Raw genomic sequence first — 12,298 nt, forward strand, 5'->3', positions numbered from 1 at the left:
GAGCCCGGGGACTCCTTTCAGCTCCACCCTGCATCACTTGGCTTTGAATGGGTGATTTGAAGCTTGGTGAAATTACATCACTGTAGGTGCCCGACGGGTCACTGTCACCAGTGGGCGTCAGATACCCAGGGGCCATAAAGGACTGCACTTCTGTAAGTATTGCACGTCTCTGTTAGAGAGTTTTACAAATGCTAAGTCTTCCAAAAGCAGGAGCACAATCACTTGATATATTTGGGATCTTACATTTTTAATGGTAGGAGATGGTAAGAGTGAGAACAGGAGTTTTAGGAAGAAAAGGGGTCGTTTTATCCATTTCATTTTGCATCTATCCATAAGACTTCACTCCAGTAAAAGAATGGATATGGGCTTGGATCAGATTTGTTAGCCGTTAGTTCTGCACTCTTAGAGATGTCTGCAGAAACCCAATTATTATTATTTTGATGACAATTGAAAGAGCGTTTGCAGACTTGTGGAACAAAATTATGTAATTTAGTCATTTTCTGTGAGATCCTAATGATGCCCTAATTGAAAAATGTACTCTGATGTAATTACCCCACATCTTTATAAGCCTGCCTCAGGCGCACAGTAAAATAACAAATGGGAATATTTTTACTGTACCACGTGAGAAAAAGTCCTCAAAGTTTTACTTGTATTATGTCATGAATGTTCTGGAGACAGAAGCCTCATAAAATATTTTTCTAATTTGATTTGGCAGCCTCTTGGGGCAGGATCTGAAGGCAGCTTTAGGCATGGAAATCAAAGACAGATTTAAAGGAGGGACTAACACATACATGTGGGTGCCCTGTGCCCTTGTATGCGTTAGGGTATCTCCCTCAGCTTCCACCAGCAGCTCCTGAAGGATGTAGGTCTCCAACATGCTACCATTTCCCAGACCACCTGCAGACATAGGTCAGATATGGCCGAGTGCCTCAAATGGCACTGGATGCCCGCGTTTAAGCCCCTGGGCTGCTTCCCCATTGCAGGTTGTTATCCTAAGGAGTCATTTAGCTGAACCCTGAAAGGGCAAGAGGGAAGAGGATATGACTCCTCCTTCTCCACTTCTCCAAGTGGGAGCCACTGGTGGGCCCAGAACTCCCAGAGAGTGAAGCAGAAGATGGCTTTCTCCTTTCCTGTCCTCCCGGCACCCACAAAAAGCTCCTGCTCCAAGAGGAGTTTCAGGAGCCAGGAAGCAGCATGAGGAGAAAACAGCAGAACCAGAATTTTCCTGTATTCACCCAAAGAGCCCCAGAAGGTCCCCCCCAGCACACTCCCTGCCTTCTCGATCATCACAGAGAGTGTGCACATCTCGCCATCATCTGCGCTGCATTTGCTGCCTCTAGAGCCTTTCCTGATTATTCAGTGAGGGATAGACAGGCTCGTAATATATTAATAAGCAAGTTTTTTGTTTGTTTGATTGTTTTTTTATTTATTTATTTTATTTATGACACAGCCTGCTCCCTGCTCTGGGCTGGAGGCACAGTGCAGTAAGTCTTAATAAATATAATGAGACAGTATAAATAAGTAACCAGCTTTAATCCCAGCTGCAGAATTATTAGGCAGGTTAATGAATGGAAAATTATATTTTTGTTTTCATTGTTCAAATTTCTCTGGAAGCTGTGATTTTCAGGGTCTTTACGTGGGACTCTGTGAAGGGGCACAAGACAGCCAAGAGGCAGAGAGGCAGCAGTGACTTGAGCACCAGAGGGGAAGGCTGGTGCCGCCGTCCTTCACTTTGGGACCAGATGAAATGGGGTCAGGGGGGAGCAGTGTGGTGTCACCGGTTGGGGTCAGCACAGACAGCTCAAAAGCAGCAGCACCTGGGGTCACGCCAGGAAATGACACAGAGAAATCCTGGCCTTTGTCCCACGTGGCACCAATTCCCTTTTAGGTACCACTGCAGCGAGTGCTGGCTGAGACCTGGGCAGGGATTTCTTTTTTACTCATGATAAATGTTTTTATTTCTGGTATAATGCCATTTTAAGCCAGCTGTGACGTAGCTGGATGATAACATCACTGGCACCCATCAATCTTCTCTCCTTTGGGCCACAGAGTGAGAGTTGGGGGCCAGGCTTGGTCTCTGCCCCCTCCATCAGCAAGGAGCACCATGAACCAGAGCTGCCATTCCCAGGTAATGTCCTGCTCACCCTATTTCTCCTTACGCCAAGAGAAGCTCCTCAAGAAGCTGCAGGCTGAGAAAGCCTTCCGAGAGGAGGTTCAGGGCTTTCAGAAGACAATGAAGAACTTTCGGGAGAAGATCAAGGCGTTTCGGGAAAAAATCGGAGCTTTCAAGATGGCCATCCAAGCCTTCTGGGAGGAGGAAAAGCCCATCTGGGAGGAGGAAGCTGCCTTTTTGGAGGAAGAAAATGCTTTTCAGGAGGAATCAGAAACCTTCTGGAGGGAGTATTGTGACTTCTGGAAGCACTCAAATGCATTCTGGAAGAAGGATGCAGATTTCTGGAAAGAAGATCAGCTCCTCTGGGAGGAAGACAAAGTCCTTCTGGATGAGGACAGAGTCCTATGGGAAGAAGAAAAAGCCCTGTGGGCAGACGAAAAAGCTCTCCTGGAAGAGGAGAGAGCAGTCTGGAAAGATGAGGAAGCACTCCGTGAAGATGAAAAAACCCTTGAGGAGGATAAGATATTGATCTGGCAGGAGGCCTTTGGTCCCGACAGAGAGGACGGGCTGCTCCTGGCTGTCGCTGGGGTTGGTTCCTGGGGTGTTGCTGCCTGCAGAGGAAGAGCGTAAATTGTTCTGCTAGGCTTGGAAGCATGAAAGCCACACATATGGGCATTTATTTAACAGTGCTGCACTTCAACCACTTCTCTGAAATAACATCTCTTCATATATGTGTAAATATGAGTAGTTTGTTTGCTTGTTTGTTGCTGCTATTTGCTTTAAAGCCATTGCACATGTTTTCAGGACATCATTTGTTCTTTCGAGGTCTTGCAGTCTGAGCAACGGGTGGGTAAAGCCATGAGGTGAGGGTTTCATGGCTGAGATCGTGTTCTGGAGCTCACAACTGCTCAGCTAACTTTTTGACTGAGTCAACAGTTTATGTAGAATCACAGAACAACAGAATCACTAAGGCTGGAAAAGACCTCCGATATCATCTAGTCCAACCATCACACCACCACCAATGTCACCCACTAACCCATGTCCCCAAGCACCACGTCCAACCTCTCCTTGAACACCCCCAGGGGACAGTGACTCCACCACCTCCCTGGGCAACCCGTCCCAGTGCCTGACTGCTCTTTCTGAGCAGAAATGTCTCCTCATTGCCAACCTGAACCTCCCCTGGCACAACTTGAGGCCATTCCCTCTGGTCCTGTCACTGGTTACCTGTGAGAAGAGGCCGACCCCCAGCTCCCCACCCCTTCCTTTCAGGCAGTTATAGAGAGTAATGGGGTCTCCCCTGAGCCTCCTCTTCCCCAGACCAAACACCCCCAGCTCCCTCAGCCGCTCCTCACAGGCCTTGTGCTCCGGGCCCTTCACCAGCTTCGTCGCCCTGCTCTGGACACGCTGCAGGGCCTCGATGTCCTTCTTGTAGAGAGGGGCCCAGAACTGAACATAGCACTCGAGGTGTGGCCTCACCAGAGCTGAGTGCAGGGGAATATCAACTGATAAATGACGACCTTCCAATCCTCCACATTTAAGAGTCGCCGTGAAGACTCCTATGAGTCTTAATGACGAAACTCTTGCTGTTCCACCAGGTTTGGATTCTGATTCCCCACATAACTTCTCAGGAGCATGACAGGAACATTGCCTGCTTGGTTTAACCCCACACAACCTCTGCTTAGCTGACAGGGGCAGGGGATGAGATAGAAGTGGGAGAGATAACAGGAGTCAGCAGCATGTGGGAACCGTGCAAGCTGGAGGGAAAGTTGGCAGCAAGGGGGAAATAAATTTAGCTGTGTGAGTATGTACGTGTGTGTAAGATCAGGAGAAGATACACACAGGGATTTGGGCTATTATTCACCTGCTGAGCAACTACTGCCAGAGCACCCCCTTCTTCTGCAGGGTGCAGGAGCCTCTTGAAGAAAATCCTTGATAGCTGCAGTGCAACACATGGTGGATGTTGAGCAATATTTTATGTGGTGTGAGCACAGACCTGGTGCCTTCTGCTGGTAAAAGCAGCTGTGGCGCAGAGCTTGCTGTTGTTCTTGCCCTGCCTTTCTGATATGTTGTTTATGTTTTTTGTTTTGTTTTGTTTTGTTTTTTCAAGGATGAACTAAATTCAGATGTTTTGCTCCTCTGAAGGCAGAGCTGGAGGGGCTGATCTAGAGGCAACTCTCCCTGTGACCCTCTGCACATCCAGGAGAGTGGGGAACAAGAGCAACAGTGACAATTTCTCCTCCTCTCAGTCAAACCAGGCTGTGATCTTTCTCTGGTATGCTAGCATTAGCAGCTCACCCCCCTTATGGGATATAATCCCATATACACGGGATTTTACACTGAAAAGGCTCAAGGACACGGTGTAGAAGCCTTTATAGCTGCTGCTGAAGAATCGAGTGACTTCTGCAACTGCCAGGCATGCCTGGGCTGTCACTCAAGTTCAGTCCTTTGTGATCTGCTGCAGGATAAGGCTGGGTGTCCTGATTAATTGCGCTCAGGACAAATTATGCACTATGTCTATCCTGAAAAAAAAACATGAATATTTATTGCTCAGTGAATAACCAGCCCATAAAAAAAGCCAGCTGATTCAGCCGTGATAGGAATGCTTTGCAACCTTTGTTATTATTATTCTATTATGTAAGCCGGAGATGAAAATGACCTATTAGACCATTCAGTGCAACTTCCTGCAAATTCAGGGGACTTACGCATTCGAGCTTTATCATTTAGGCACTATAGAGAGAAAGAACCTTTCAGAAAATAACAGTATGCAAAAAGCCCTTGTCACTTAATATATTTTAATGTCAGAAAGCCAAGAATTTATCTCAGTTATTCAAATCCACACGTCAAATTAACATCCATTTAAACTAAAATTAGGTGTTTTCTCTCACAAAGAACTCGAAGCACATGAACAGCTCTTATGAGAGCTCCTATCCACCTCCCCCTGCACAGAAGAGCAGAGCAGCGTTTCTCTGGTGAGAATGCTGTCAGTATCATACAATGGTTGCGAAACTTGAGACATTCCAGCAGAGAAGAAACCAAAGTTTAGGCAGGAAAAAAGGGTGTACTCATACACTTTTAGACTGTTGGTAGCTCCCCCCCAGACACTGTACCCATCTGGCATCAGTGGCACTTGCTGGGGTGACATTGCTGGAGAGAGAAGCAAGCCACATACCAAGGGCTTACCAGGGTTGGTATTTCTCAGTGGGAAATTAGGGGACACCTGCTCAGCTCTGGACTGAGGATGAATTTCAGGCATGAAGCCAGTCTCTGCTGACTTTCTGGACTGACAAAAATAACGAGAGGAGTAAATAAAACAACCATTGTTGTGGTTGAAGTTTGCCACCTTTAAAAGATGCAGATGGATGCTGTAGAGCCGTGAAATTCAGAGTAAAACAATACACAAATACATGTCTCTTGGTAGAGTTGTTTGCTGGGGGGCAAGAAAGAAGAGGACATGCCTGAAGAGCTGAAGAAGTTTAAAGCATGGACTCATCTGAAGGAGGGTGGAAGGGCCTAAAGAAGCTGACAGATGCACCCATGCCTCAAAAGCTGCCATACCTATAATGCTCTGTCCAAATGCTCATCTAAGCAGTTTTTGTTTGCTTCATCCTCAACGCTGGTGTGGTACAGCCACCACCTACCCTCTAAGGCTTCACTCATTTTAATATTTTTATGGTGTCTGAGGTGAATCTCCCAAGTTGCACTTTTGATTGCTTACCTGTAGCCCTGTCCACTGCAGACATGGAGAAGTCTTTCTCTTTACCTTGTATTAATTTGTCTGATGCGTGTTACTGTCTTCTCTATGCAACTTTCCCTAGACTAACCTGTCCCAACTCCTGTCCTCCTTCACTGACCACGTGCTTTAGATATATGGACGGCTTCTGGCCCTGCTTCTGGCCTTCCCTCCAAACGACTGAAAAAACTGAGATAGATTGCAGCATCCCGATGCAATCCCAAAGATGTCAAAATTCTAGGTTACAGCAGAAGATATTGTTTTGCAGATGATATTTGTCAGGAAAAAAGAAAAAAAAAAAAAAAAAAAAAAGAGTACAATTTGTGTAATTTTAGCACCTAAATACAGGGAAACGTGGTGAACCACAACATACCCTATATGTTGGCAGTGCCAATCACTGGAAGCCGATAACCCCCCTGCTCTCTTCTCCCTTTGGTGCTGTGGGAAGGCCTGGCTTGTGCCAGAGCTCACCTGCCCTCTGGTGTGGGCCATGCACTTCTTGTTATCCTTCCCTGGAAATCCTTTGTAAATTGGAGAAAAATATGGAAGTATTTTGGAAAATATTACAGAAAAATTATGTCTGGGCTTCACCCACACTGAATGTCAGCCCTGACCTCAGTCACAAGCCAACTGATGCTGATAAACCTAAAACTCACCTTTCTAACTGGTACTCAAGAGTTTTCCTTTCAAAATTTCTGCTCAGGGGATTCACAGCAGGCTATTTTGTGTTCAGGGCCACAACGGTGGAAGTGACGGACTGCAACGTGGTACCTCTAGAAACCAGAACCACCCAAAGCCCAACGTGTCTTACAGAGGGATGGCAGCAACTTCCTCACAGAGCAGAAAAGAGGCTGAGTCATTAGTGCCAAATCAGCATAAATATTTGAATGGGAGAAATAAATAGCTCCTGAGCTCACCTGCACGTTTGTAGAAATGCAGTCATCAAAAACCATTCCTGACGCATCTGCGGAGCTAACCTGTGGGAGACACAGAACAGGAAAAAATGGTGAGGAGTTATTTAAGGCAGCTGACATGTCTGCAGGTGTCATAAGCTGGAACAGAATAAAATTAAATCTATTCAGTATATGTGTGTATATATATCCGTGTGTGTGCGCGTACATCTGTAATTTCCAACTCTTCGTGTCAGTCATTGCATAGGAGGAGTGTAAAAGAGCTGTGACTCACATGAAATTGGAGGTATGGAGAGCATCCAGCCAGAAATACAAATCCTGCCACTCTGCCAAGAGGCAAGGCTGAGTTGTTGAGGAGTCGATGCAGAGGGTGTAACAGAAAGAGAAGAAGCAAATTAGAATCGAATAATAACAAAAAACAACCATGCTTTTGACCTTTAGAATTCAACATCTACTTTGAGTTGGAGAGGAACCACTGAGAAGATGTATTTTTTAAACAACTCTGTAATGATGAGAATCTCTCCTCTCTTTTTGCCTTTTCTTATTTTTCCATTACTTATTGATTGAAGCAGGAAAATGATTGCCAAAGAGGGAGAGAACTGAAGATTCTTGAAATATGGGGACTTTGGGAGAAGATTTTGGTCTTGATCCAGAAGTTTTCTCAGTCTACGCAGTACTCAGAATATCCCAAGGTCTCATCTAAATCTGTATATAAAAATACCAAAAATAAATAAATAAATAAATAAATAAATCTAAATCTGTGTTTAAAAAGCTGTGATTCTTTTGGATCTTCAGGATCTTCAGAAACCATGGTGGCTGTTTTAAAGATAAACACAGCTTGGATCTTGGATCTTCAGCTTTGCACTACACTATCAGTGACACAAAGCCACCAAGCAAACAACCAACTTCCCTTGGCTGCAAACCATCCTCTTCTTTGTGATTTTTTTTTGCCCCCTGCTCTACTCATTGAGCTGTACTACCTCTGCTCTTGGAAGTGGTGCTTTGGTTCCTCCCACCAGGAGCTGTGCACCTAATGATGGGCCAAATCACTGCAGTAATGCTGGGGACCTCAGCGAGGGACTGTGACACCATACCTTTCATGGCATTACCTTCACTAGCACCCTGTTCTTCACCATGCTGCTCAAGGACATCATGCCAAAAATTAATTAAGGGTAGTATCTCACACAGCCATCCATCCTCCGAGTCTTTAACGTGAGCTATAGCATCACGATTTTCTTATCCCGCGGCACAGGTTTCTGAGCATTTTCGCGTGGGAGCTCTTCCAGTAGAATTACTGTTATTATTATTATTCATGTGAACACATTTCCAGGGCTCTGCTCAGGTAGACTGAGAACACTGAAATAAAAGTTGGGATGAAAAGCTGTAATTTAGCTGCTCATCCTGCCAGTAGATTTCCAATTCATGCATGTGTTTTGTTGTTGTTTTTTTTTCCCCTTGTCCTTACAGATGGACCCGCACACTCGCACCCTGACTGCCTTACTACAGGCTGAAAGAAATGAGTAAGACCAAAAGTAAAGCCACTTTCCCCATAGGCTCCATAACAATGTCAAGCTGCAGCCCAGACACACAAAGTCACACTGCAGAGAAAGCTTTAAGTTCCCCAGTCGCTTCACACCTGCCATATACACACTTTTTCAAGTGATTATTACTGGACTTGCATCCTACCAAGATACGTGGCCTTTTCTTCTCAGCACCACTCAGACTTGCATCTGTGCAGCCTGCAGCTAGGTTTAATTTAAAAAGGCAGCCCAAACAGCAGCCCAAGGGAAAGTCATTAATACTGTGCAATAATTAAGAGATGAAGAAACAGTTGCGTGACCTGACTCTTCACACAGATCAGCCAAGGAGTGACACCTCCCCAAAGAGGAGACATAATCAAGGATAGATGGAGACAGACACAATTAACAGTGTGGATACAGCTTGAAATACATCCCCCTCCCTGCAAAGCACACATGGCCCTGGTAGGGAGCAGCATGGGGAGAAGGAATTTGCGTAAACTGATGTAAGAAATTTGTGTAAACCGATGAAGGTGTAAATAACAAGGCCTGCAAGGATCCCTCCATGGGGAAGCAACAGCCCTGCACCACCCTGCTCAAAAGCAGCAGGATGCTTCCCACCCAACACATATCGTGCTACCCATTCAGGGGTCTCTGCCTTGCAAATCCAAGGGTGACGACTGCCAGGAGTCCCCAGGGGACCCCTGCTTCCCAGGGTGCAGCTCCCTCAACTCTACAGCCACTTTCTTCCCACAGCACCAGCTCTGGAGAGGGCAGTGGGCTTTTGTGTGCATCTTTGGCTGGTGGGTTTATGGCTGGGGGAGCAGCTCCCTTTTGCTCGTCTCGTGTCCCCACACTTAAGTGACCCCAAAGAACTTCTCAGAAGTGCACCACCCACCTCCTGGGTTCTCTTCCAGGCACAGACCCACAGATCCAGTGCACTCATCAGGGATGGTGGAGGACTGGCGCGGGCAGACACAAACTGAGCCAGGAGTCGGGACATGGCCATGGCTTGATACACATGGATGGAACGGACCAATCCTGGATTTTAATGCCAGAAACTGGTCTTTACAATCACCTGGTATTTTTAGCATCCAATCCAAGAACCTCACAGAACAGCATTTATAACCTACTCCAACCAGATTTGACTGGGGGACAGCAGGTGAGGAGATAGCTACACCACCTCTGCATACTTATTCCTACATGTTGCGCAGTTTCCATCTCCTCTCTCACACACATCTGTGATTCAGCTCCCATCACAAGCACTTTCTACCAGCTGAGCATCTGACAATCTCCAGCAGTTTTATCCTGCGGCTCTTCTGTGTGCTAAGGACTAATGTGTCAGTGTAACAGGCTGGAAAACGAGCAGTCTGTGCTACCAGTGTGCGTGGCCTGGGTGAATACTGTTACCATCCTGGAAGTCCAGGGGCACACCAATGTCCTCGCCCAGAGTGCTGCGGTTTACCTGGGAAGGAAACAGGCAGACATGAGAGACAGACAGGTCTGGATGTCAGGGTAGGACAGCAACCACAATATAAACCTAAGCTCTGGGCTTCGGATCCACAGGGTCAAAGAGTTACAGCAGGGCTGAGGCTGTCAGGGAGCTCTGGAGGCCCCGTCCCCAAGCCCTGCTCCAGCAGGCCCCCAGCGCAGGGTGCCCAGGACTCCCAGGAGGAGCCCCCCCAGCCTCTCTGGGCAGCCTGGGCCAGTGCTCAGCCGCCCGCCCAGCACAGAAGTGCTGCCTGGTGCTCAGAGGGAGCCTCCTGCCTGCCCCTTGGTGCCCACTGCCCCTGGCCTGGTATCCATCTTCAAAAATCTTACAGGAGACAGTGTCAAAGGCCTTACTGAAGGCCTGTCTGACAGCAGGAACATGTCTCTCAGAGTGCTGACCCTGGGTTTTGGGACACTGCACAGGGCAGTGACCACAGCGAGGCCATGGCCAGGAAAACCCAAAGAGACAGTAGCTCCAGCCAGGACAACTCTCCTTATAACATGTTTATTTTCTGCCGAACAGCAAACAGCAAGAAATATATGCAATGTTTGGCTGCTGAAATGATTTGCATTTTATGTAGTGGTGCTGGGCCACTCCGTTGAATGCTGGCATGTGAAAGTATCAGTTCACAACCTCAAGTACAGAGACAATAGCTGGTGCAGCACACATTGCCATTGGTGCGTATTTTTAGACCGTTGTAGGCGTTTGCAGCCATTTTGAAGTACCTTGATCATTTTGCAGATTTTTTTTTTCCAGCAGGAATTAAGATTGCTTCTTGTGAGGTCATATAATGAACAGTGTGCAAAAAAAAATAACCGAAAGACTCTGTTTTCCTCTCAGGTCAGGGCAGGCCTTTGGGGCCTACTGCAACGCTGAGGCTGCACAGCCATGGCTTCCGCTTGTTTCTCTGAAGGGCTTTGGGATGTCAGACACAGCGTTTTGTGTGACTCTGCCCATTTTACCATGCTCTCAAGCATCCTCCCTTTGCTCACAGATGCTCACATCAGCAGCTTTCTTGGGGCCAGGGACATGTGTGGAAAGAGAGACTTGGGCTATTGGGCAAGGGAAGACTCCAATACGCAAGAGGCTTTGCCTTTAAGGATGTGACCTTAAAGGTAAGAGCAACCTTAATTCTCTTTCAACCAAGTTCTGCAGCTGGCAGCAATTTGATGCTGAGCACCAGCCAACCAGCCACTTCCAAGGCACTAGAAGTTTTCTAGCACTTAAAAATCCATCAGAGAAATCCCGCAGATTTGTTAAGTCATTGCACTGTGAAAAATCTTCCCGTGCCAGAGGGACATCTGAACCAAGAGGGACATCCAGCGTCACAACCAGCTCCATGGTTTGTCCACAAAAAGAACAGGCAGCAGCGTGACCCTGGTGACAATAAACACTCATCATTTGGATGATTAAGTCCTAACCAACTCCCCCAGCGTTTGTGTTTCTGTGCTGGATGCCATCAGTAATTCTGTCCCCCCTCACTGATTAGTTATTGTTCATAATGAGAATCCACTTTGCCAGTTTACCTCACCAGGCAGCCTCACCGTATTCATCATCACAGCATCCAAATATCCAGCACTGCAATTGCAATCAAAGTGAGAGATGATCCGTGATATGGTTTTTTTCTCATTCCCCAGAGCTGGCCAGAAGGAAACAGCAGTGAGAGACAAAATGACCCTCTCGCTTTTAAACATGCCAGGCACAGCCTTCGGGGAGCTGGAAAAACAGACCTCTTGTATTGAACTGTAAATTGTTGGTGCGGGATTATGTTGGGCTATTTACATTTTACTGCATTGGCCCAGCATAGGCCTTTTTTTTTTTTTTAATTTTAATAAAGGAGTTGGCTTCTGAATGTTATCAGCCAAGCTCTTGAGGATTTGAAAAGCATGCCCAACCAGTCTGCAAAAAGGAAAAGCTGCAGAGGTGGAAGCCGTACCCCAACAGGCTTGCAAGGAGCAAGGCTAGAAGCTGGTTATGTACCCTGGCTACTATGAGTAGCTGTTGTAGTTGTTAAAGAGCTCATAGATACTCTGCCCAAAGCATGGTGAGAAGGTAACTACGTACAAGTACTTATTGAGGGGGAAGGTCCAGATGTCAAGATACTACATCAGCAATAAGACTGCACCAGTAGTCCATGTGCCATGTAGCTGTCCCATGACACAGGTCAAAATATAGCATAGCTCAGATCTTACTACATTTTATGGGTTTTCTCAAATATCTAAGAGTAACTTTGGGCCCGGATAAAGAGAGACTCTAGCAGGGCTTAGGCATGGCCTAAAAACAGCACTATTTTTTTCTCAGTATTATTTTCATCCTTAAGGAGAGCTTTAAAAGTATTTCAGGAACATTGAGTGTTTCCAGTGAACGCGCAGGTGGATGCCCTGAAGCTCTCAGGCAGGCATCCTCCAGGCCTGGCCATGCCATGGGGAGATGATGCCAGCTTGGAAAGACCAGGGCAGCAACTCATTCAAAAAGGGCACAGCCATGTAAATGCTTTCTGAAGCAAAGCGTGTGGTCACCCATAAACACATTTCT

The 12,298-nt window shown here is 46.6% G+C and overlaps 1 protein-coding gene across 2 annotated transcripts; it reads left to right on the top strand.

Annotated features, from left to right (window-relative positions):
* Positions 1-16: 16 nt before the first annotated feature.
* CCDC70 (coiled-coil domain containing 70) lies at positions 17-5,964 on the top strand. Of its 2 annotated transcripts, none has more exons than XM_072032579.1 (2): positions 17-152; positions 2,050-5,964. In XM_072032579.1, exon 2 carries the CDS (start codon positions 2,105-2,107, stop codon positions 2,741-2,743), a length of 639 nt encoding a protein of 212 aa, XP_071888680.1. In that variant the 5' UTR covers positions 17-152; positions 2,050-2,104; the 3' UTR covers positions 2,744-5,964. The 2 variants fall into 2 exon arrangements, with proteins under 2 accessions (XP_071888680.1, XP_071888681.1); XM_072032580.1 differs by lacking the exon at positions 17-152 and adding an exon at positions 162-253.
* Positions 5,965-12,298: the final 6,334 nt, after the last annotated feature.

Source organism: Anas platyrhynchos, chromosome 1 (genome assembly GCF_047663525.1).
Source record: "Anas platyrhynchos isolate ZD024472 breed Pekin duck chromosome 1, IASCAAS_PekinDuck_T2T, whole genome shotgun sequence".
In the NCBI taxonomy this organism is placed as follows: domain Eukaryota; kingdom Metazoa; phylum Chordata; class Aves; order Anseriformes; family Anatidae; genus Anas; species Anas platyrhynchos.

Excerpts from the sequence above, each read along its gene's own strand:
- CCDC70 (XM_072032579.1), top strand. The coding sequence starts at position 2,105 with ATGAACCAGAGCTGCCATTCCCAGGTAATGTCCTGCTCACCCTATTTC.